At 47.8% G+C, this 24,721-nt stretch overlaps 2 protein-coding genes across 19 annotated transcripts in view; both read left to right on the top strand.

Annotated features, from left to right (window-relative positions):
• Positions 1 to 12,159, top strand: part of DUS2 (dihydrouridine synthase 2) — a 33,240-nt gene extending 21,081 nt beyond the window's left edge. For 7 of the 15 annotated variants that reach the window (XM_044761185.2, XM_014827734.3, XM_044761186.2 and 4 more), the window contains 9 exons: positions 1,066 to 1,131; positions 1,312 to 1,382; positions 3,369 to 3,455; positions 4,847 to 5,015; positions 7,399 to 7,520; positions 8,811 to 8,960; positions 10,076 to 10,163; positions 11,278 to 11,351; positions 11,572 to 12,159. In XM_044761185.2, coding sequence (XP_044617120.1) covers positions 1,066 to 1,131; positions 1,312 to 1,382; positions 3,369 to 3,455; positions 4,847 to 5,015; positions 7,399 to 7,520; positions 8,811 to 8,960; positions 10,076 to 10,163; positions 11,278 to 11,351; positions 11,572 to 11,809 — 1,065 coding nt within the window. In that variant the 3' untranslated portion in view covers positions 11,810 to 12,159. The remainder of the gene's footprint in view (positions 1 to 1,065; positions 1,132 to 1,311; positions 1,383 to 3,368; positions 3,456 to 4,846; positions 5,016 to 7,398; positions 7,521 to 8,810; positions 8,961 to 10,075; positions 10,164 to 11,277; positions 11,352 to 11,571) is intronic. The other 8 variants (XM_070500789.1, XM_044761187.2, XM_070500785.1 and 5 more) reach the window with 2 other exon arrangements.
• Positions 12,160 to 17,424: 5,265 nt separating this feature from the next.
• NFATC3 (nuclear factor of activated T cells 3) overlaps positions 17,425 to 24,721 on the top strand; it is a 127,682-nt gene continuing 120,385 nt past the window's right edge. For all 4 annotated transcript variants that reach the window (XM_070500773.1, XM_014827665.3, XM_070500774.1 and 1 more), the window contains exon 1: positions 17,425 to 17,879. In XM_070500773.1, the coding sequence (XP_070356874.1) occupies positions 17,777 to 17,879 (103 nt within the window). In that variant the 5' untranslated portion in view covers positions 17,425 to 17,776. The remainder of the gene's footprint in view (positions 17,880 to 24,721) is intronic.

Below are 24,721 nucleotides of genomic sequence, written 5' to 3' on the forward strand. Positions count from 1 at the left end.
GGCAGATCCTGGAGCAGTACTCAGGGAACATTGCCTTCAAGCAGGAAAGTAGCTGTCAGCTGTGTTCTCAATCAGGACTAGGCCTCAGAATGATACTGAGGAGGGAGTGTGTTAGGCAGAGCCTTTAAAAAATTTTTTTTCCAGTTTTATTGAGAAATAATTGACGTCACTGTAGAAGTTTAAGGTATACAGCATAATGGTTTGGTTTACATATATTGTGAAATGATTACCACAATAGATTTAGTTAGCATTCATTACCTCATATAGATATAATAAAAAGAATAGAAAAACAATTTTCTCCTTATGATGAGAACTGTTAGGATCTACTCTCGTAACAACTTTGCTGTGTACCATACAGCAGTGTTAACTATAGTCATCATGCTGTACACTACATCCCTAGTGCTTACTTATCTTGTAACTGGAAGTTTGTACCTTTTGACCACCTTCCTCCTATTTCCCCTTCCCCCACCCCCTGCCTCTGATAACCACAAATCTGATCTCTTTTTCTATGAGTTTGGTTTTTTTATTAGATTCCACATATAATTGAGATCATACAGTATTTGTCTTTCTCTTTCTGACTTATTTCACTTAGTATGATGCCTTCAAAGTCCATCCATGTTTTTGCAAATGGTAGGATTTCCTCTTTCTTTATGGCTGAATAATACAGAGCCTTTTGAAAACATATCTTCCTAAGCCCTGCCCCTAGGGACCCATTCAGGAAATATGGGGTAGAATCTAAGATTCTGTATTTTCTTAACTTCTCCAGGTGATTCGGATCTTTGCCCTGGCAAAGGATCACTGTGTTCTAGACAGGCATGCATGCAGATCCATTCATTCATTCACTTACCAAATATGTGTACACCGTTATGTACCAGGCAAGGGGCTACTGGTGCTGGGGCTCTAGTATAGAAAAAAGGTGGACTCCTTGCCTCATGGACATGTATGTGGACATAGACATGTCCATGCCACTGTGATGCATAAGTCTGTAGCAGAGTTAATTAGTATGAGCAGTTGTGGCTGTTTGTTCCAGAAGAGGCAGGTACTCTTGTGTTCTCATCTCTGCAGATCCTCAGCACTCTTGTTAAAGGGACACGCAGACCTGTGACCTGCAAGATTCGCATTCTGCCATCGGTAAGGATGGTTGGGTTACCTTTGAAGGTCCATTTTCTCTGGGGATGTCGAGTTGGGGGTGCGAATGATTCTTGAGGAGCTGAATTAGGTTTGGAGGAGGGGGTGGAGCTGAGCCCACTTTAGGAGCTGGCACCTGCTCCCTCGGCTTCAGTAACCACCGTATGTGGTCCTCTTCCTCAGCTAGAAGATACCCTGAGTCTTGTGAAGCGGATAGAGAGGACTGGCATTGCTGCCATCGCAGTTCATGGGAGGTGAGTGGTCACTTTTCTAGCGACTGGCTTGCTAGGGGGTCCTCAGCCATCTTAATAATCCTTCACCAGACTCCAGGTACCAACCAACTTCTCTTCTACATCTACAGCCTACCTCTGCCTAGCTCTTTGACATCCTATAAGTCCCGAGGGCAGTTGAACCCTTTATAGGCTTTATTTTTGTTTAATTCATTGAGCATCTACTGGTGCTAGACACTACACTGAGCTTTAGAGACACAGGCCAAGAGGAAGGAGAAACACCCATACCCTCAGAATGCGTAAATGGTAGAGTGCGAGTGATTTGCTCAGAATCGTACCATGTAGCCAGGGAGTGGTGGAATTAGATCTTGGACTCTGAATCACATTTTCTTTTCACTAGGTTGAGCAATAGCTTCTCCCCTGAATGATTCCAGGCAGAGTGCTGTTCTTTTAAAGTCGCTGTCTCTTTTGTCTGCCTTTGTTGGACTGCCAGCTGTCACAATGACTACTTTAAACAGTCCTTGTTTCTGTAGCTAATGTGCTCTCTGCTGAGAGCTGAGGTGTTGCTGAAGGCCATCCCTGGTAGTCAAACTTGTTCCCTGTGTCAGGAACAAGTGTATTTTGTATAGAATCGCAGGTCAGCAGACTTTTGTCAGAGTGACCTCTCTTCTCTGAGTGATGCTCCTTTTGGGTTCAGGGGTCTTGTAGGAACAGTCCATTTTTTGCTGGTTGTGTCTATTACAGCATTTTCAGAGAATGGAACCTAGAACTCCAACATATAAAAGGGACAAAAGCAGAGCTGTGCAAGTTGAAGCCAGTAGGGGGAAGTGAAAGACCACACACATAACACACATGCTCCTCCCTGAGACAGCAGGCTCTGGGCTCAGACTGCTTGGTTTCAAATCCCAGCTCTGCTGCTTTTGGCTGTATATCCTTGGAGAAGCCACTTAACCTCTCTGAGCACCACATTCCTCATTTGAAAATTAGGATAATTTCTGCTTTCTAGGGTTGTCGTGAGGCTTTTATGAGATTGTGAATATGCAGCCTTGGCACAGTGCCTGGCATATGCTATTATCTGAATAAATACAGCTATTCCTTTTTATCAGTAGTTGGAAACACTAGGAAGACAGATTTGGGTAAGTTTAAGGAGGAACTTTCTGGCCATCAAAGCTGTTAAGGAACAGCTAGAACTGGCTGCTGGGGGTGCGGGGAGGTGGAGGTGAGGCTGAGTTGACAGGGCCTTCTGAGGCCCTCTGATCTCTGACCCTTTTGTTGAGGAGAGTAGCAGAGGGAACACACCCAGACAAGACCTGGGCAAGGGCCATCTGGTCGACCACCTCTCTTGCTTGTTCCTGAGCACAGCTTGGGTCAGGGCTCACCTCAATATTCCTAAGACTTACTCACTCATACACAAAAACTTCTTGCAGTTGACCTTGGAAGGAGGGGCCCCAGGTTGTGGTCTTGCATCCCCTGTGGCTTGTCGTGACAGCCAGGGTCTGTGGCCCTGTCCGCTGGGTCTACCCTATGCCAGGTGCTTCTCCCTGGGTTCAGCTGCCCAACTTGTCCCCAGCATAGGCAGCTGTGTGGGAGTGGCCAGTCTGAGCTGTGGCAGCTGTTCCTAGTTCCTTGGGGAGGGCAGGACTGGGACAGTAGGGGCAGCATTCTTATGGCACTGTCCCTCATCTCTGGCAGAGGTGAGGGGAAGTCAGGGAAAGGTAGTGTGACCTTAGGAACCTGGCTACCTACATCAGCTCCCTGTAGCCATGCCTCACCTGCAGGCCTCCAAAAGCTGGATTTGTCTTCTCAGCATGGACCTATGCTGCTCCTGCCCCTCATGCCAGAGGTCATGGAGAGCCATCCCCTCCAGCCCAGACGCCTGTCTTTCATGACCACATGACCTTCCTGAGGTCCAGTAGGGAGGACAGTAGGGTTTGGCTAAGGTAACCTTGTGTCACCTGTGATGTGGCCTTTAGCACTCAGCTCTCAGGCTCATCTTTTTTCATCTCCAAGGAAACGGGAGGAACGACCTCAGCACCCTGTCAGCTGTGAAGCCATCAAAGCCATTGCTGAAACCCTCTCCATTCCTGTCATAGCCAAGTAAGCCCCGACTTCCTCATCATTTACTTTTTTATCTCCCACCTCACTCAGAAGGGATTTGAGCTGGCGTACAGAAAATAGAAAAAGATAGCATTAAAGAATGACCTTAAGGGAAAAGAAAAAAAGGGTGGGATGAAAAGTGATGTTGGGAATGAGGCTCAAAAGTACCTATTATGTCCTTTGGCCTCTGATGAGTGGCTGATGTAGGTGTGCAGTAGGCAGGGGCCCAGGACATTCTGATTGACAGGTTGAGGATAGGAGTGTTCAGGGGAAGGGAGAGCAAGAAAGTGGCCGCTGAAGCAGACCCAGGGGAAGGTGATGTCACACCCAGACTTAAATGTGCAGGGTGTAGGGTGAGGAGTCCCAAGTCAGAACATGTGGAGCTATAACTCAGGGAGCATAAGGCAGATCACAGCCCAAAGCCCAGACAAGCATTCTGGGCAGCTACGGGACCAGGAACCTAGACTGGTAGGTGTGAGGTACCAATAACTAAGCCCCAAGGCTTAGTAGTAAGACACTCTCCGGTTGCCATTGGGGAGCTGGTCTGTGTAGGCCAGTCGGAAGTCCAGCTCAGCTTTGTACCTTAGGATGGCACAGAGCCTGAGGGCAAGTTGGGAACAGAGAAGTTCCAAAGCCCTGATTCCTTGACAGAAGGCATGCCTCGCTGGTGGGAGGGAGGGAGGGAGCTAAGAGTTAGGGTGGTAGCCAGGCCCGGCTTTCCCCAGGCCAAGGAGTTTTAGAGGTGGCTTGGAGAGTGTAGGGCTAATCAAGAGCCTGCACCCTATTGCTGCTATTGCCACCTGAGGGTCTCCCCACAACCCTAACACACAATGCTGTCTCTGGACTGAGGCTGCTGCCTGGCTCCTAATGGAACAGATGAAGACAGAGCAGTTTTCAAGGCGCCCTTGGTGCCACAGGGTAGCAGGAAGGAAAATTGCAACCAAACTGGGCCTCCTTCCTTCCTCTCATGGTCACCACTGCATCTGTTCCCTCTCCAGGGTTTTGACCCAGCTGGTTTTGCCCAGGTTAGTGGGCATAGAGGTGCCCCCGCCTGGGGGTTTTCCTGTAATTTCAGTATTTACTTTCAGACCCATGTCTTCAGATGTGGGCTGGCTTTAGGCACTGTTTAGGATTGGGGGAAGGAAGGTAAAATCTCCGGGATACCTGTTAAGTCCAGGCACGGTTTGGGCTGCTTTACTGTGTATTGTCTCACTTGGGGCTCCTGACTCCATAGTAGGGTATGTATTATAATCTCCAGTCTCCGGAAGCACTCATGGCTGAAGGACTTGGCCAAAGCCACACAGTTAATGAGTGGGAAATCTGGGGGTTGCCTTTTTCTGAAAATGCTGGTATGAGGATGGGGACACCCCTCATCCCCCTGTGCCTTTCAGTGGAGGATCTCATGACCACATCCAAGAGTATTTGGACATAGAGGACTTTCGACAAGCCACAGCAGCCTCTTCAGTGATGGTGGCCCGAGCAGCTATGTGGAACCCGTCCATCTTCCTCAAGGAGGGTCTACGGCCCCTGGAGGAGGTCATGAAGAAGTACATCCGATACGTATGTCTCTGCATTTTTTCAAAACAAACGTTTCTCCTTGTCTGCCACATTCCTGCAGAAAGCACTTTGGGAGAGCCCCTACTCCCAGCTCTTGTTGTTCCTCTCCTTTTCTTCTTAGTTCATTGGGTCCCCCCAGCTGCAATGTGAAGAGAGGGTGCTGGGGAGATGTATGCCTACCATCACCTCCTTCTAAAGCTTCCAAGGTGTGGGAGGCATAGTAAAGACCCCTGGATCCAGGATGCTATTGGGGCCCCAAACACATGATATCTCTCTTTCTCTCTCATACCCCACCCCCCACACATACACACGCATGCACAATGACAAGGGGGTCTGTGTCACTGAAGACATCCATGCCAAAGTGTCGGCAGTGGAGCAGCCACAGCCAGGAGGAGTCATTGTAGCTGTTTTTCTTTTTTCTTTTTTTCATGCATTTCTTTTTTTTTTTCTCCCCAAAGCCCCCCAGTATATAGTTGTATGTTTTTTCAGTTGTGGGTCCTTCTAGTTGTGGCATGTGGGATGCCGTCTCAACATGGCCTGATGAGCCGTGCCAGGTCTGTGCCCAGGATCCGAACCGGCGAAACCCTGGGCCCCTGCTGCGGAGCGCACGAACTTAACCACTTGGCCACGGGGCCGGCCCCTTGTAGGTGTTTTTTTGAGGACAGATTCTCTCCATAGAGACTTTTCACCAGTCAAAATCACTTCTAAAACTCTTTTCTTGCTAATCCCCAAAATGCTTTAACTTCTGACTTAGGGAATAGGCTAACTTTAACCCTGTCCTTAGGGAAGAGCTTTTCTTCCTCACTGGGAGCTTGATGGTAGTACCAGAGGTATTTCCCTAAAAAGGAATTTTTTTGGCAAGTTCACCTGCCCTGTCCCTTTGTTATAACCCTAGAACTCTGTGGGACTCTGTGATCGCCATGCATGCTACAGGCAGAGACAGTGAGTGGTCCTCAGATTCTTCCTTGAGTTGGGCCTGAGCAGAGGGTATGGCCCTCACCTAGAGCAGACTCCTACCCTCCTCTTCAATCCTGGGGCTCACACCCTCCTGGGAGGGTCAGGAGCTTCTTAGATCCTCCAACGGCCTATACCCTCTTCAAGCCGTGGCTATACCTGGGAAGTTGTGGCTGCCATGGCATGTGGGTATCCCCAGGGCTATGTAAGCTAGGGGTGGTAGGAAGCCCTGAGGCCTGTGTCCAGAGCTGGACAGTCTCTGTCCTACTACCTCCCTTGCTCAATGCTGCAGCCCTCCTTCCCTTGGTTCCAGGTGTCCTGTTGGGCAAGTTGGTGACCACCCAGTTTTCCAGTGGCCTGGTTTGGCCAGAGGCAGGTGGGTTTGCCTTAACCCAAGTCAGCTGTCTACCTTTTCTGGCCAACTGGCAAGTCTTTGGCAGAGAAGATATGTTCAATAGTGCTGAGCTTGCTCACTGGGTGAAAGGTGATGTTATCATTCCTGCTCAGCCCGTCCCTTGGCAGCTCCTCAAGAGGGTATGTTGTCCCAGAAAAAGGGAGCAGCTTTCAAGCATAGGCAGGGCTGTTTCTGGTCCAGCCAGGTGTCTTTTGTCTCAAAAAGCTGAATCAAGGTCTTGCCGCCGGCCGGGGCTTACCCACATCTCCCTGTTTTGTCCTGAGCATGCCATGGCACCTTCCCAGGCACTTAAGACATAGGCCTAGGTGGAGATATTAGACGAGTGTAGGGGGTGAGGGGTGGGAGGGGGTTCTGGAGGGCTGGGTTACCCTTCACCCACTGTTCTCCTGCCTGCCCCAGCCAGGCGGGCTTCTACTGGGTATCCCTGAGCAGTCATCTTGCCTCCCTGAGCCTACTTTTCCCAGTCTGTGGAGTAGTGGTGACAGCTGCATCTCACGCTTGTATAGCTCAATGAAGTGACAAGTGCTTGGTAGATGGTGCTGTGCTTCACCCATGTGGGGGAAATTGGAGACAGGCTATTAAAGATATGGGAAGGGAAGGTACCCATGGTGGTTATAACGAATAGAAGAATGTCACCCCTGTCCTGGCTGGTCCTGCCACACCAGAATTTGGCTTGTTCCCCCTCCCTACCCTGGAAGATGCTTGGCAGCAGGTTCTCTGTAGTAGCCTATGGTGGCTGAAGCAGGAGGGGCTCCCTGTACATCTGGACCTTGGTCAGGTTGTCCAGTAGAGTGTGCTTCCGACCCTGGGCCTCAGGTGTGACGCTCAAGCTTTCCACCACTAAGGGGAGGAGTAGATGGCCAGGATGGAGGTGGCTCTTCTTATGGGGTTACGCTGCCTTGGCTGCAAGCATACCTCTGGTGTCCCCTTGTAGCCCTTTTCCCTGCCACCAGAGCATAGCTCAGGCCTCAGAGCCTGCCTGGGCAGCAAGTAGGCTCATGCTGGTTCTTCTCTCAGGCCGTACAGTATGACAACCACTACACCAACACTAAGTACTGCTTGTGCCAGATGCTACGAGAACAGCTGGAGTCGCCCCAGGGAAAGTTGCTCCATGCCGCCCAGTCTTCCCAGGAAATTTGGTGAGAGGGGCAATGGGCTGTCCATCTGTCCTGCAGACATTGCCCAGGCTTGACCCTGAGCCCTAAGCTGACTTCCCCAGGGTACCAGGGACACAACTTCTGGAGGCGGATGTGCAAGAGTGGGGAGATGGTACAGCTTTGCCTCACAGAAGGGGATACTTTCAAAGCTTTGGAACTTTCCATCCCTGGACTGATCTCAGCAGCAAAATTTCAGGAGTTGGGGCACTGGTAGGGAGGAGGAATGTGAGGGCTAGGCTTGGGAATTCCTAGGGAAGAAAGAGCTTTCCCAGTAACAGATCTGTCATATGCTAGGCCACCAAGATCTGATGGTCAGAAGAATTGGGGTTATAGAATGGAGCCCCTGACCTGAGCCTGTGCCCACACTTCATCACTCTGCAGTTGAGAGGCCACCCCTTGGTCCTCTAGATCTGGTACAGCTCCAACTCAGGCAGTTGACATTTGGGGCCCCTCACCACCTGGCCTAGTGTCTGTTCCCATAGCTCCCTATTTACCCATCCTTTTTCCCACCTCCACATCTGTACTCGTAGTGGGTCTTCTACCTGAATGCTCTCTCCCCCTCATGTTGGCTCCCTTCTCCGAAGAAGCCTTTCTGAACCACTCTCGCCCCCAGGCATCCATCTTCGTGAATGTCCTCCAGCTCTCAAGATGCTTCCTAGAAGGGAAAAGCTTTGCCAGAACCTTCCTCCCCACCCTGGGCTTGGGTGTTGGTTCTGTCCCTACTCCACATAGCTTAACCAGCTTGCCCAGGTGTCTTGAGAGCTCACAAGAGTATAACTCTAGTTCTGGGTAGTACCTCAATTTAGCCTAGGCCTAACTGCTTGTGGCCAGGGCAGGAAGTGGGGAACTACTCAATGGTTGGGCCTCTGTCTCTTCCTCCCGCGAGCCCACATGAGGATGAGGCTGTGTATATCTCTGGCACTCGATCAGTGTCGGTCAGCTCACTCACTGCTGCCTGGGGACACCTGCCTGTGTACTCATCCTCAGAAGAGAGGCTGGGCTCAGTTGGTGGAGGTGATCTTTAGAACCTTTTTCACCCAGCCCAGCCTGCCATCCACTGTCCACCCTCAGCGGCTTACATTCACTCTCCATCTACCAGTATAGGCTGATCCCGGGGGCGGGTCAGAAGCACCTTCTGATGGCCAGGTCCTGGTGATGTTTTGGTGTATGTTGGAGGGTATTTCTCAGTGTTGGGGCCCTGAGCTCTTGCAGTAGTTCCCTGGATGCTGGCTCTACTAAGGGGCTTGCTCTGCTCTGCTTGTCCCTCCATAGTGAGGCCTTTGGCCTTGGTGCCTTCTACGAGGAGACCGCACGAGAGCTGGATACCCGGAGGGCCGAGCTCTTGGCCAGGACCCCAGAGGCGGTGGAGGAGCCAGCTGAAGACACCTCTGGTATCATTAAAATGGCTGTGAAGTTTGACCGGTAGGTCTCCAGCTTCGCCTGAGCTTCGTCCAGGACCAGTGCCCTTGGGTCTGACTGGGCCAGCAAGCTGGCTGCTGTACATGGTTAATGCCAAGCTTAGGGACCACAAGTCTCCTTGGTTTGGACACTTGTTCGTGATTTTCAGCAGTCAAAAGAGGCACTTTGGAGGAGACAGTGCCTGAAAGCCCAGGCAGCACTGTTAGGGGTGAGCATGTTTCCCAAGGGTGACTAAACTCCACCTTTTTCCTGACCCATTCCCTCCCACAACTTGGGGTGGGGAGATTTGTCTCCTTCTGTTCCTGAAAGGCTGTGCTTTTTCCCTGGTCCTGAGCAACTAGCTGCCTACAAGGAGCTCCCCAATAGCAGCGGAACTCTAGCCCTCATCTGTCTGTGCAACCCGTGCCCACACCCACTGCCCCTCACCAGCCCTTTGGTGCCCTCTCTAGGTAGAAGTAGCCTCAGGCTGATTATTGCCTCAGACTATGACTCAACTTTGAATGGGGCCCTCATCCTTGTCCCCTGCCATCTGGAATCTGAGCCTTTCTCAAGGCCCCAGGCCCAGACCAGGAGCCAGTCTTGTCTGGCAAGGGCTTAGGAGAAGTATGGGCACAGCTGTTTAGAGCTTCTGGTGGGAAGTTGGAACATGGTGCCTCCCACCTTGTAACCCTGTCACAGGCTGACTCTGAAACCAGAGTCCACTGTGTCCAAGGCAGCAGCAAATCATCCTAACACTTGGCAGACATAATCAGAGTGGGCACTCAGCTAGATCCCTGAGACCATTGTATGGCTACCTATGTTCCCGACCCTGACTCACTCCCTTCTGATCTTGTCTTGAGAGGAAAACTGGACCTTCCTTCTTGGCTGTTGAAGGCTATTTTCCAGGCCCAGGCTGGAGCTCGGAGTGCTGGAGTTCACATTGTGCCCTAATTCCCCAAGCTTGCTGAAGCCCATTTTCCCTTTACGTAGAACTCAGGCCCAAAGCTACTGGTAGGACAGAAATGGGAGCTCAGGGGAATAGATACAGGAGTCTTAAGGCAACAGCCTGATGTCTGAGTTCCTACAGCTCCTACCTATGCTGGTGGGTGGGCCCTGACTCCTACCCTTTCTTTCCCCAGAAGAGCATACTCACCCCAGGTCACTCCCAAGATGTGCCTGCTGGAGTGGTGCCGGAGGGAGAAGTTGGCACAGCCTGTATATGAAACGGTGAGTTCCTGGCTGTGGCCTGCCCTAGAGTACTCCCATAGCTGGTGCTGTCACCCCCAGCACGCCCACAGTTTGTACCCTGAACTCCAGACTGCTTGGCTGGAGCCTGGCTTTGCCCTCTGTGGGCATGCAGCAGTTGCTAGTGGCCAGGCCAGTTGCTGATAGACCCTTCTCTTTGATAATGGACCTATTGTCTAAATCTGGCCACTTTCATAAAACTAAACTAGAGACCTAAGTAAGGAGCTTCTTGGGCCAGTCCCTGCCAGCATCATTGCTTAGGCAGGGAAGACTTCTCTGGAAAGGGCCAATTGGCTTAGGAAGGATGTTCAAACCTAAAAGTTAGAAAAGATGTTTTTGGACCAGGCCTCAGCCAATGGGGCACAGAATTGGGCCCCAGACATGGGGCCCCTCGGTGGAAACTTTGAGATAGTCTTGCTTGACCTCCTTTGATCCCCATGGCTATGCCTTGTTTAGGTTGCTCTGTCTTTTCTGGACTGGCCTTCTGACCTCCACGCTTGTACCTTCTGGGCCTTGTGTCCCCCTCCGTCAGACTGACATTTCCAAAATGAATCTGACCTCTACCTCCCTTGCTCAAGTCCTAATTAGCTCCTCAGTGCCTTTGGGATCAAGCCCTAGTGCCTCAGTCTGACCCCCTGCATGCCTTTCTGCTTCATGTCTCATCCACTCAGCTTTCTGTCCAGCCACGTCACCTGGTCACTCTGCCAGGTGTACTTTCTTTACCCCAGTCCCTGTCTCCTCTCAACCCTTTGCCATCTGGTGAACTCCTCATTTAAGGGGACCTGACCCATCCAGATGTCAATAGGAGGAGGCTCCATAGTCACGCGCAGCTAAGGGCTCTGATGGCCCTTTGCTTATGTCCATGACAAAACTCCTGACACATTGGGATGTCATTCTCTGTGTATCTGCCTTTCTGTCCTGGAAGATGCAACCAGGCGCTTCTGCTGGAAAAGGAGCATATGTTACAAGTAGCCTTCATTTGAGTTAGTTGGGAAGTACTTCCTTTTATCTGCCTTCGGTATGACCCTGGCAGGTAGGCCTCATTCCTCTTGCCCTTGTGCAGTCATCCGTATTTCCTTTGCGCTCTCTGCACCAGGTTCAACGCCCCCTGGATCGCCTTTTCTGTTCTGTTGTCACTGTTGCTGAGCAAAAGTACCAGTCCACTTTGTGGTGAGTGTCCTCATCCGTGGACATGAGGCTTGGGGTGGGGGGTCCTGATCCTAGCATTGGCCTGGGAAGTTGGAGGGATGGTATACCTGGGCAGTAGCATCCCTGGGCGATGACCCCTTCCTCAGTTTTGTCAGAATCTCTGCCAAGGGTGTGTAGAGTCAGGCCTCCCAGCCTCTAGTCCTGTCTATCTGCCTTATTGCCCCATGCCTCATCTGCCCAGGGACAAGTCCAAGAAACTGGCGGAGCAGGCTGCGGCCATCGTCTGTCTGCGGAGCCAGGGCCTTCCTGAGGGTCGACTGGGTGAGGAGAGCCCCTCCTTGCACAAGCGCAAGCGGGAGGCCCCTGACCAAGACCCCGAGGGCCCCAGAGTTCAGGAGTCAGCAGTGCCTGGGGAGCTGTGCAAGAAGCCATTTGTAGCCTTGGGAAGTGGTAAAGACAGCCCTCTGGAAGGCTGGTGACCACTGTCCCTACTCTGGTCACCCCCTTCACGAGCCTGGCCCTCAGATGACTATGGGTACAGAGCATGAACCAGATGCCATTGAACAGTTTGCTGCCTCTGCCTGGCAGCAGTTAAGAAGTCTTGGCCTGGGCCATCAGCCTGGAGACTGGGCCAAGGGGTACAAAGAATGCCCATCTCGCTTGGTGGGTCTGAGTAGCAAGGTCAAGTTCCCAGTGACCTCAGTATTTTCTTTGAAAACATGAGCTTTTCAGGCGGCACCTCCCCAACCTGACATTGGGTACAGTGCAATAAAGACACCCTCCACCCTTACCCATGGCTGGCTGCTTCAGCCTTGGGTATCTTCACATACGGACTGATGTCCTGGCGTAATTATTCTACTCCCACCCTCTATGTAGAGCTGGAGCTTCCTAAAGCATATCTCCTACCCATTGTTACGGGTCTGGGTGGAGGTGGTGGACCGGGTATCACCTTAATGCTCACTGGACTTGGGCTGAGCCAGGAATGCCCAAGAAGCCCATTCTACTGATGGTAAACCTGAAGCACTGGCCATCATTTGGCTTTCCTGATGAGAGGGAATATGGAATCTGGGGGAACAATTAGGGTATCTGGTGTCCCAGTAAGGGACCAGCTCAGGTGAGTAGAGGGTACTGGGTCTGACCCCCAGCTGGCTGGAGCTCAGATCTATAATATGCCTGCTCTGGGCAGAGGACATTGGAAACTGCTGATGGCAGCAACTTGGGGCCCTTGTGATTGCTCTCCCACACCACTACTGCTGGCGTCCCCCCCACCTCTCTCCTCCCCCCCCCCCCCCCCGCCTCCTCCCGTTTGGGCCGGAAGGAAGTGGCAGATTCTCTTTAATTTCCTCCTGGCAGTGAGAAGCAAACAAACGGCTACCACATCTTGTGGGGCCTCCCCCGCTTACTGGGAGGGGCATTTTGACCAAAGGTCCCTGCCCAGCACCGCCCCTGCTTCCTTGGCTGTAAACATGTTGCTTCTCCCCTTTTCCAAGCTCTACAGGGAGGAGGAATTCCCCTCTGGGCCAAGGCCATGTTCCTCTCATCTCCCCAGGGTCAGGCTCCTGTGCCAACCACTAACTCCTGGCTCTGCTGGCCTGAGTCGAGGGTTGGGCAGGTGAAGCCTCTGTCTCAGTCCCAGAGTGGCCCCTCTCTGCACCTACACTTGCTCTTCTTACTGTATGCAGATAAGGATACAGCACTATCAGTGGCCTCCCAGAACCCATCGCTCTCTGACCTTGGGCAAGTCACTTCTAGTCTTCTCTGGGCCCAAGGGCCCTGCTCTGAGAGTGGGATCAGCTGTTCTCTGCCTGCTTGAGGCTGCCTGGAGAATAAATAGGCTAGGCCCGTGGTAGGGTACTGTGTGGCTAATGGGGTCACTCCATGCTGAGGCTGGTCTAACTCACTTCCCAGACCAGTGCTCCCAGAAAATGGGCCCCACTCAGGAGAGAGACTGAGGCTTGGTTCAGTCTCAGCCATCAAACTTCAGGCACAATTTATTTCTAACTTTTTTTTTTTACAAAAACTGTCTCAGAGAAAATGCCGCCTTTTGCCTTTCCTTACACCCCTACTGGAACAGGGCAGACAGAGAGGCCCCAGTGGACCCCCAGGCATCCTGAGCCAGTCAGACCTTGTGGGAGGACTCTGTGTAGGCCAGGTACCGAATCTTAAGATCCACTTCCCCAGTGGGGTTGGGCTCTGTCCTCAGGCCTCTTGTCCCACCAGTGTGGTTTCCCTGGAGAAGCCACTTCTGTGGCAGGGTCAGGTTCATTTCTGGACTATGGGGAAGGAAAGGCAGGAGTAGAGGTCAGCTGCTAAGATAGGGCCCAGGAAAAGCAGTGGGAAGAGGACCATTCACAGGTGAACAGGGGGAGAGGGGCTAGTGTGTGTTCCATCACTGGGGATGTCTGGCAGAGGTCCTGGTTGAATATGTTGGTTCCTCAAATGGTCCCACTTTAGCCTACCTCAGTGATGCCTACCCTGGTCTCAGAGTCACCTGCCTGCCTAAGACCTGGGACTGACTGGAAGGGCTCAGTCAGGTCTGAAAGCTCCACCTGCTGTTCTCACCATGCCCACCTTAAACTAAGGCCACTTACGCTAGTGGCCACAACACTTATCCATCCATTCCAGTCACTTTGATTAAGGACTTTCTCTTAGCTCATCACATTTTTGGGGACAAATGCTTTGTTATGAGCACGAGAGGGAGGGGTGAGTAAGGCTGGTTCAGAAGGTGGCAGGTCTTCTGAAGGCCACAGCAAGAAGACCAGACTGTGTGCAAAGATGAATGGGGAATCTCTTACCCCTACAGTCCTGCTTATTTAGTTCCTTCCAGGTGTCACTCCTGCTCAGGACTCTTCCATGGCTCTCCACTGCCTCTGGATCAAGTCCAAACTCCTCAGCCTAGCATTTGAGGACAAAGTGCTGACCCTGTCTTCTCAGCACCCTTTGCTGACTTCAGCAACTAACTTTCTTTGATTATACTTGGCTGGTCTTATTGCCTCTGCTCAGAATGGGAGCTGCTCAAGGGCAGTCCTTGTGTCCCCTATGGCCAGCCTTGGCATGGGGGTGGGGAACAGGCACAGAAGAAGAATCAAATAAGAGCTTGTTAGGGGCGCAGTGTGTGGCATGGAGAGGAAGAGCTGTTCTAAACTCTTTCCTCCAAGGCTCCTATTTCCACTACTGTGGAACAAGGAGGGCTGGACGGGGCTAAGTTATACCATCCTATGGCTCAGAGGCCACTGGAGAGTGGTCAACAGTGGCGTCTCAGGGCCAGGCTTGTGGCAGCTGATGAAAAAGATGGCTTTCCCTAAATCTCAGGCTTAGCTGGCATTCTTGCAGGAGGGAGCAGGGGTGTACAGGGACTCACACAGTCCTTGTCCACCAACCTGGCCCAGTCTGGGGTTCTGACTACTACACTGGTCCCCTGGGCCTCCTGGTTTCACAGGGCTCTCAGAAGGCTGGAGGCAGGTCAGATGGCCTCCTGCCATCTAAGAGAGCTTTGGAGCTGGCCTGAGGAAGAGTTCATGGAGGAGGTCCTGGCCCTAGCTGAGAAAAAGGAGTGGAGAAAGTTTTTGTATTGGTGTGCAAGTAGGAGACAGACCCCTGTCACAGCCTGCAGAGCTCCAGCCATTGCTGCCTTTCTTACAAAGGTGGTGACACTCTTCCTGCAGTTGGTGCCTACCCCTGTCCCAGCCCTTATCACTCCAGGTTAGGGTTTTGTTTTCTCCACACCAGAAACCTTCCCCAAGGTATGGCCCCTTCTAAGTGTTCTCCAGGTGCACAGTGGCTGAGAACACAGATGCATCACTGAGCATTTGATGAATGGTTGAGTTTTTCAACCCATCTGCAGCTTCTATGGTCCCTTCCCAGTGGTGGGGCTGACAGGCCCAGGGTCTCCCTGCCTTCTCCCTGGCCTGGCTGGCTGGCTGGCTGAGCTCCTGGTTCAGATCAAGTTATACCTGGAGAGCACAGGGGCTAGATAAAGGTCCATTTTATCGATCCAGATGATAACCTTGGAAGTATGTGTATGTAGGGGCAGGGGGACACATCCTGCATTAAGTTTTATGGAGAGTGGGAGGTGAGCTGGCCAAGCTTCTGGGGCCTTTCACTATACCAGGGTCATGTTACATGTGGTACTAATTGGAGGGCTAGCCATCTACCTAGGGCATAAAACTGCAAAGTTAGTGTGGTGTTTGAGCTATGAGTTCCACACTAAGGCACTCAAGGCTGGAGATCCTTTGATGGTAGGATAGCTTTTTGGGTGGATATTCCAGCCATCTGATGCCATTTGCTCTCACTCCTTGATGACAGTTATCTTCTCCTGTCTCTAACCTCACCCTCCCCCAATCCAATCCAGTGATTCATCCAGAATTCTGAACATGGAAGTCCCCTGCTTTAAACCCTTCCATGGCTCCCTACTGCCCTCAGGATGAAGTCCAGATACCTTGCAGTGGCCTGCAGCACTCTGCCCATTCATCCTGCCTTACCTTTGTCTTCTGCTCGCTGCATGTACTTTCTGGTCTCCAAGTCTTTGGAAGTTTGTTCTCTGCCAGGAACCATCTTCCTTATCTTTTGCCCATCTTTCTAATTCCTATTTAACCCTTGGAGGTCCTGCAGCCAGGGGATTATGAACCTTCTCTGAGCTCCTGGCACAGCCCTAGTCTCTCTGTACAGTGATTATAGATTTGTTGGCTTCCTCTTCCCCACTGCTGAAGGGAGGCTAATTTATCTCTGCGACCCAAGGTCCAGCACAGGTATGGGGACAGAGCACAAGGCAGGAAAAGTTTTCTGACTTCGGGGATGAACCGATCCAAGATGAACATCTCACTTACTCTGGACATTTCCTGTCCTCCTGACCCAAGGTCTAGTTGGGCTCTCCATAGTGCTCCCTAGTAGCTCAAGTTATCAGTCCATATGTTGACTCTGCAACCCACTCCACCTTGCCCTCTTCTCCCAGGAGCTTTTTGTGGGCGGTTGTGGGATGTGCCTGGGCCCTTGCACCTGCACCCCAGCTTCTGAGACATAGCGCCCTGGGTTTCTCCAGCAACGGGCTTCTAGGGATGCTATGCCCTGCGGGGCCTGGAGCTAGGGAAGTCCCTCACCGCTGCCTCTCCCAGCTCCTGGTCCACTCCTCGCCTTGGAGGAGCCCTAAGCAAACAAGCCAGGCTCAGCGTCCCCGGGCATGGCCTTCACCCCAGACCTCAGGAGGAGGCATCTTGGGTCCTCTCGGGGAACGACAGGCCCGCTGGGGAGTGGCCGAGAGCGAAAAACGGTTCTTCAGACACAGTGTCACTTCCTCCCCACTAACAGCCACTGTTTAGGTAGCATAATCCCTCCCACTTTCATGGATGTGCATTTGGATGCAGAGGTCACAGAGGCAGTGAGTGGCGCGAGTTCACAACGGGCTTTCTGATTCAGTCTGCCCGACTTCCAGCAGGGGACAGGCCCTGCCTGTCGCGCTTTGCCGAGGCTTCGAATGTGCCGGTACTCCTCGAGGGAGCAGCTGCCAGGCCGTCTCCTGGGGGCAGACAAAGGCGCAGCCAGCCAAGCGCGGGCCCCGCCCCACAGGGGTGGGTCTGCAGCGACCCGGAGCTCAGACTCGGGACATATCACGCAACCCAGGTCTCCGACTCCGCCCCAACCTAGCTGGAGGCTCGATCCGGTGCCCGCCCCCTCGAGACTCCGCCATTAGGTTTGGGGTAGGGGGATTAGGATGTGAGTGGCGTCCACGTAACCCTCCGGGGCCCTGACACCTCCTCCGTAGCCAGCCATCGAGAGTAACACTTCAGTCTCCCGTTACTGAACCCATAACCCCAGAGCTCTGTAGCCCCTTCCTCGACGTGAGGTCCGCCCAATAAGGAAAGGGATTTTCTCCGATTGGCGGGTGGTGGGCTCCCCAATCCAATTAGAGAGGGCTATCGGCCCCACATCCCGGTCCCGGGGCCTGGCTTAGAAGGAGGTGAGGGAGGGATAGAGACCGAACTACAACTCCCAAGAGGTAGCGGGGCTATCCAGCTCTCTACGTTCACGTGACTTCCTCCTCCGGGAGAGGGAGTCACGCGGTAGGCCGGCAGCCCGCGGCGCCAGTGGCCTTTGGGCTGCACAGTCCGATGGGCGCGCGGTAGGGGGCGGGGTCGGGCGCGCAGCACGGCGCGGGAGCGCGCTGGCGCCGGCGGCTGTTCGGGGGCGGGGAATATCGGCTAAGGCGACGGTGGAGGCTTAGGCACCAGCGACTGGCTGTGGCGGTGACTCCTGTTGCATTTCGGCGCCCGGCCACCTCTCGAGTTCGGAACGGAACGCTCAGCGTCGCGGTCCCCGCCCGGAAAGTTTGCCGCGGAGCCGCGACCTCCTGGCCGGCGCGGCCCGGCATGAAGCGGCGCTGAGGAGCCGCCGCCGCCGCCGCCGCCGCCGCCGCCGCCTGAGGAGGAGCCGCAGCACCCTGGGCCACGCCGATGACTACTGCAAACTGTGGCGCCCACGACGAGCTCGACTTCAAACTCGTCTTTGGCGAGGACGGGGTGCCGGCGCCGCCGCCCCCGGGCTCGCGGCCTGCAGGTGGGTGCCGGGCCGGGCGGGACCGAGGAGCGTCCGCTCCTCTCCTAGCTCGTACGAGCTCGCCCCCTCCCTGGTCCCTTGGTTGTCCGAGTCGTAACACCGTGTGTGTCTGCGTGTGGTGAGTGTAGAGCGGATTTAAATCGCTGAGGAGGCGTGTGGGTCGCAGCGACGTGGAAGTGGCCGCGGGCTTGCCTGGGAGCGAACTAGTGGGGAACTCGACTGCGGGACGCCTGTGGCCAGTGGACGCTGGGGGTTTGGAGGCCGAGGGTCGGGGCCGCTGCCCAGGTGGCGTCTGATTGTCGCTGCTTTGCCAGCGTGGTGCGGAGAGAATGTTGTTATCCCCGTGAAGCGTAAGCGCACTTCGTTTTTCATCTATTCTAGGTGGTTTTTAAAAATCTTTATTTGGAAGATGCGCATTCTTGAAGTGTAGGAGCTCTAAAATTCGTTTCACATGTCTGTTTAAATCTCCTTTGCCAGGAGAGTAATGCTACCGTGTTAACTTCCACTTGGGCAAGTTTATGGCCCACATTTAATTCGAAGTGTAGCTATAACGGGACTTTTCTGAAAACTGGGTTTCTTTTCTTGAGCGAAGTGTTTCGGAAGATTAAAAAAAAGTGGGGTACCTTGTTCATAATATTCCTAGGAAGTTCTGGAAATCAGTTTTTATTTTAAGAAAAAGCTCATCTCGGAAGATATTTTAAAGGAGATCGTGAATTTGGAAGGCTGGGCACCATAATGCTTGGAGGTCAGACCAATCAGGAAATAGAAACAGGATGGCTGGGGACTTAGAGCTCTCCTGTGACCTGGTTTGGAATACTGTGGTTCATTAAGTTGAGTTTCCCTATTACATATGCAGGCGAACTTCAAAAGGGAGATGGATAAGACTAATCCCTATTTATTCTTTCTGGATATTAGATGAATTACTTCATGTTCATGTTGATGTTCAACAGACTTCTGTAGAATTGCACTGAAAAACGTATCTGAACGTAAGGCATAAGCATTCTCTGGGCAGTATTTGTCTTATCAATCCTTTTAGTCTTTATATGTTAGATGTCTTTTTCAACGTAGTAAATAATTTATAGTAGGTATTTGTTGGCTGCGTTTCTTTCAATTCTACTAACATCATTTAAGCCCCTATTGTGTTGAGGTACTGTTAGGTACTTGGTAATGTTAGGATGGATGCAATGACTGAGGCCCCTCACAGCGCTTGGGAAATGGGTCGAGGGACATATAACCCAAATAACTATAGTAGTAGGTAGACTGAATGGTGGTGCATGTTATAATAGGGGTAGAAATGGGGAAAAGTGGCATTTGTGGAGAGAATGGCATTGAATTGTACTTAGATTATTGAGATTTAACAAAATAAAGACAAACCGTTTGAATGAGTGTTTTCATTATAAAGAAGATAAACAGTTGATGATGTCAGCAAACTTTTATTGGGCACAAACTTGATTAGAGCACATTATATACCAAATATATGATCAATAAATATGTTAACCAAAAATGAATAATAAGGGAGTATTATCATATGAGTAGGAAGTGTATATACATGCAAAATAATGAATAACATTCAAAAGCTGTGAAAACAGCTTTTTAAGAAATGATTTTTGACGTAGAAACCCAAAGAGCCATTTTGATATTAAAATGGGTCTAGAAGGAGTTAAGATTTAAAACTTGATTTATAATTGAAATTCCCAAAGTTAAACTTGAGCAGGTTTATTTGTGACAAAAAGTCCACCTTAAAATATTCTAGTGGGTATTTCGTTTTTTTTTTTAAATTAAGGTGAGATACACATGACATAAACCATGTTAAAGTGAATGATTCAGTGGCATTTAGTGCATTCACAATGTTGTGCCAGCACCACTTCTGTCTAGTTCCAGGACATTTTTATCACCCCAAAAGGAAACCCTGAACCCAATAAGCAGTTGCTCCTGGTTCTCCCTGTCCCCTTACCAGTCCCTGGCGGCCCAGTCGCTAATCTGAGATGTCTCTGGATTTACCTATTCTGGATATTTCATAGAAATGGAATCATACATATGTGACCTTCTGTGTCAACCTTCACGTTGTAGAATGTAGAGTGAAGTAGTACTACTTCATTCCTTTCTATGGCTGAATAATATTCTATTGTATATATGCCCCAATTTGTTTATCCATTCATCCATTGAATGAATGGGCTTTTTCTACCTTTTGGCTATTGTGGATAGTGCTGCTATGAACACCTAGGAGCTAACATTTAAATTCTATTGAGAAAGATAGGTTTTACATTCAAAGCTAAGTTTTCAAAATTCTTTGTTCACAAAATTAGTTTTCATTTTAATAAGCATAATTTTGAGTGTGTAGTTTGAAGGAGCTAAGTGGATTAACTAATATGCTTTTAGGACGATAATATACAGTGAAGTCGGTCATGAGAACAAATTGCTTGGTAGAATTCAGATCAGTATCAGTGTGTTTACTTGTTTTTGGATTCTCTTCCTCACTGGAATGGAAGTTCCATGAGGGCAGATAATGTCTATATCTTGTTCATAGTGGTATTATCAGTGCCTAGCACAGTGCCTTTAACATGGTAGGCATCTAATATTTGTTGGATTAATGAATACATACTGCTTAAGTTTTGAGTCAGTGCTCACTTTTTTTTTGTGGTAGAGGAAGTTGATGAGACTTGTTTCAGTTCTTTAGCTTTTATTGGTCAGTTCCATAAGACAGCAGATCTTGATAATTTTGGGCTTCAGGTTTTCCATCTCTCTAAAGTTTTGAGTGTACTTGTATCTCATCTAAATTTCCATACAGAAGATTTTTTGAAAAATATTTGGAGGAGGGGGTTAGTGGATGGAGACTGAGGACAAGCCAAGGGGCTGAATTTAGTGAATGTCCTAAGCAAGCTTAATAAAGTGCAGATTAGATGATTTGATGATTTAACACTTGATAACATCAGATCGGTTTGTGACTGACTTTTTAAGGTTATTGCTTACAGAGATGTAAGCAATTTTCCATTAAAGAAAATTTAAGATCCTAGAGTCTTTAGCTTTTTTTTTAAAAAAAAAATGAGGACAGTGCTAGCTTGATTTTTTCATTTAAAAATTAATCAAACTATTCTGTTTAAACTTTCTTTTACTTAATGCCTAGCTTCAAAATGAAGATATACTTCAATAGTAAATTTGGGAGAATTTGAAATTGGTTAAATGTGTAATGTATTTTATTAACATTATTTACTGTTATAAAGGGCAGCTTGTGGTGCTCTGTTTTCGTGTATTGAGTGTATAGCTGTAGTTTAGTTTGATGTTATCATAATCTTTGCTTTTCAAATTTAAAGTTTAATTCTTAGGGTTTGTTCATTACTAAATAATTGACCTTCTAGCCCTGAATGAGAATCACTGGGAAGTGTATGCTATCCTGTATCTTATCTATGGCTGCTTTTTTAAAGGGGAGAAGTATCTTAGATACAATGTGTATTTTTGTAAGAAATTTAATTTATGATAAGATATGTGTAATTTGTCAGATATCACTTTAATACACAACTTTTTCATATGTAAAGTTGAGGAACCTTTCCTAGATCATTGTCCTTTTTAATCTGTGGTGTTTTTGCTTTGTTTAGTGTTTGGAGATCTGATTCATGTATTCTTTATAGTTTACTGTCTTTAGATAATTTCGTTTTCTCACTTTTCAATTTTTATTGATAATTTTTACTCAACAGTTTTGTTATAGCTTGTGTTAAATGAGATAATGTGTTTAAAGCTCTTAGCACAGTCCTTGGTCCAGTGGTGCTCATTGATTGGTGGTAGTTAACATTTCCTTAAACCCACACATGCACACACACACAAACTTGTGATAGGTTATTTTTTACTTCCTCCTCTTTTCTAGACTCTTTTCCCTATGTTAAACTAAAACGTTGAGAGAGAGTAGGGGCAGATGAGAGATCCAGTCATTTAAGCCTTACTTAAATGTCTTGGAATATTTGTCTTAGACATTTTTATTTTATCCTCTTAATTCTATTATTCTTTGCAATCTTACCTTTTTTCTCATATCTTACTAAATATAAGTACTGAAGGTCATTCACTTTTAATTATGTTTTTCTACTTTCTTGAATTAAGTTGTTACTGCCTCAGTATAGTGTGAAAGATGGTTGTTTTGCTAACCATACTAAGTATAATTGGATATTTAAATCAGTACGAAAAAAGGGAAGTTGCTTGTATGGTTTCCTGTAGAAATTTAATGGTGTGTTAGTACAGCACACTAGGTACTGTAAAGGAGGATTTCATTACTGCTGAGCCTTACTTTCATACCATCGGTCAGGTTTTTCTTTAGACTTGAATGTGGTGAAAATATGTATTAGCTGATTGGTCAGTGATAAACATTTCACCATTTCACTTGGAAGAATAATATATTGTTTCTTTGACATTTTTCCTGATGGGGTAGAGGATGCTTCTGGGGGTATTAGCAGAATTTTGTGATGGAGATTGGTGAATAAAAGTTTTAGTGAGTGTGGGGAAAAATGGAGGAAAAAATTTCAATGTCATATTGTTTTGTTAAAACTTTATCATTCTAAGAGCATTGCTGTGCCTGCGCTTTCTTAGATTTTCCCATTTGCCAATACAGAAGAGATATTTTGGCATATATTCTAAACTATTAGCAGAGGTAATACTGTAGTAGTTTTATTAGAGGATATAAAAATTAAAACTTGAGTATTATGTACATGGTCAAGAAATTGTAGAGGTCTAGTAAGGCCTGTATCTTAAGCCTTTAAGGTATTAATTTAGAGTAATTTGTAGAATCAACTTCTTATTATGACTTACCTTTCTGTGGCAACCAGTAAACTTTGCCTAAAATTATACGTATTTTTATTGAAGGCATATCCCAAGTTCTGCTTTGGAGTTTTGCTCTGTATTTGTTTTTTCAATGAAGTGTGATCGTAAGAACATTTTTGGTAAGAAAATGTGGAATTAATTTTTCTTCAGAGAAAGTAATAATATGAATACTGATTTTAAAATGGAAATCTTTTAAGAGAAAATAACAAGTTGTGTTACTGATTGTGAAGTGTAACTTGTCCTTTGCTTTCCTTCTTAGTATTGAGTAGTTGATGATTCAGTATGGTGGTGTTTTATTTTAAATAAGATGTGAGGTTGAGGAAGCCATAATACAGTGAAGTCAATCACATTACTCTTGAGAGGATGGAAACCTGAGTAGGTTGAGCTTCATTTGATAGTAAGCGGTAGTTTGACTGCTCACAGCAGTAACATAAATAAGGGAGGTGTTGTCTAAAGCTGTCCTGGTGGGACAGGGGAGTAGACACAGCAGACTTGGCAGTAAGCCTGGCTTTTAAAACAAAATCCAAGTCATCAAATTTGCCCAGGCATGCCATATGAGGTTCAAGTAACAGTGGAATTTAAGAGGAGTGAGTTTGTTCAGGGAGGCTTAGGAGAGTCACAAGCAGGAGCAAACTTTTTTGACAGCCATAATTTTAACTCAGGTATAGCATGGATCTGCCTATATTTCAGCATTTCTGGCAATGTTTATATAATTATATTTCATGACTCTCACCTGTTTGCCTGAATTTGGTAAACTTTAGAAGAGAGGAGCAATTGGACCTGTAAGGTTTAAGTGGTGTGATCTATGAATTGTCTGAATTGATAGGTGAAATTTAATCATTGGTACACTTCTAGTTAACATATTGATATTCTTGTGTGTAAGGGAACTACATGTCTATGAAAGCTTGAAAATACTTGGTACACTGGAGAAGTAACTTGAAGGGCTTCATTTTCTTACAAAACGTACAGTATCGATAACTCTTATGTTACAGAAGCAGGTGAGAGTTTTAATATTTTACAATTTGTTTTCAGTGTCTTAAAATAAATTTTTTTATTTCTTAATTTTGTGTTAAATTTTCACAAGCTTTGCTGTTTATTTTAATTAGAAAATAGGTAGGATTATGTGAGCTTTGAAATTGTAACTTTTTTCCAATAATGTTGATTTGTATCACATGTAAAAATATTTCTAAAGGCATTTTTTTCCATCAGCATAATCATTGGCTAGAAAACTTTAGTGGACAGTTTGTGAGTTGTACTTAAATGTAAATATTTTTCAATATTACTTTAAAATAAAAACTTACGTAAAAGTGGCATTCAGGAAAGAAATGACATTCAAAAATTGTTGAAGCTAAATGATCGGTATATGGGAGTTCATTATAATAGTCTCTCTACTTTTGTGTATATTTAAAAATTTCCATAAGAAGTTTTAAAAATGACATTCAAAAACTCTTCAAGCTCTTTAAGGTGCTAGATTAGGATAGGAAAAATGTTCACTTTAAAAAATAACATCGTGAAGTTGATAGTATTTGCTATTGCATGTAATTTTTCAAGAAAACGGTTTAACAAATAAAAATTGTTATGTGTCTGATTTACAAAATATATTTCTTCCTTTGATTTTGTAGTATTAGCAATGGGGTGGTGAGATGAATTAGCGGTGGACATAAATAGGAAGTAAAGTGATCTTATGATATGCTTTTGGGTAGGTATTTTTAAATTTTCAAAATATTTTCTCAGTAACTGTATGGGGTCAGAAAAATTCATTTATTGTTTAGTTAAGGGCTTAGAAATTATTTTTAAAAATTTTAATGTTTGATCTTGTTGCTTGTATCCATCAGTCTCTTATTTATTAAGTATTGTCAATTCACTTGAATTTTTAAATTTATGATCATATGAAACTAGAGAACTTGGTCTTAATTTTAAGACTAGATTTTTAATCTTACTATTAAATTAATTATATTTAATTATAATTAAATATTTATATAATATATATAATTATATATAATTAATTATATAATATATAATTAATTATAATTAAATTA

This window comes from Equus asinus, chromosome 28 (assembly GCF_041296235.1).
Source record: "Equus asinus isolate D_3611 breed Donkey chromosome 28, EquAss-T2T_v2, whole genome shotgun sequence".
NCBI lineage: Eukaryota > Metazoa > Chordata > Mammalia > Perissodactyla > Equidae > Equus > Equus asinus.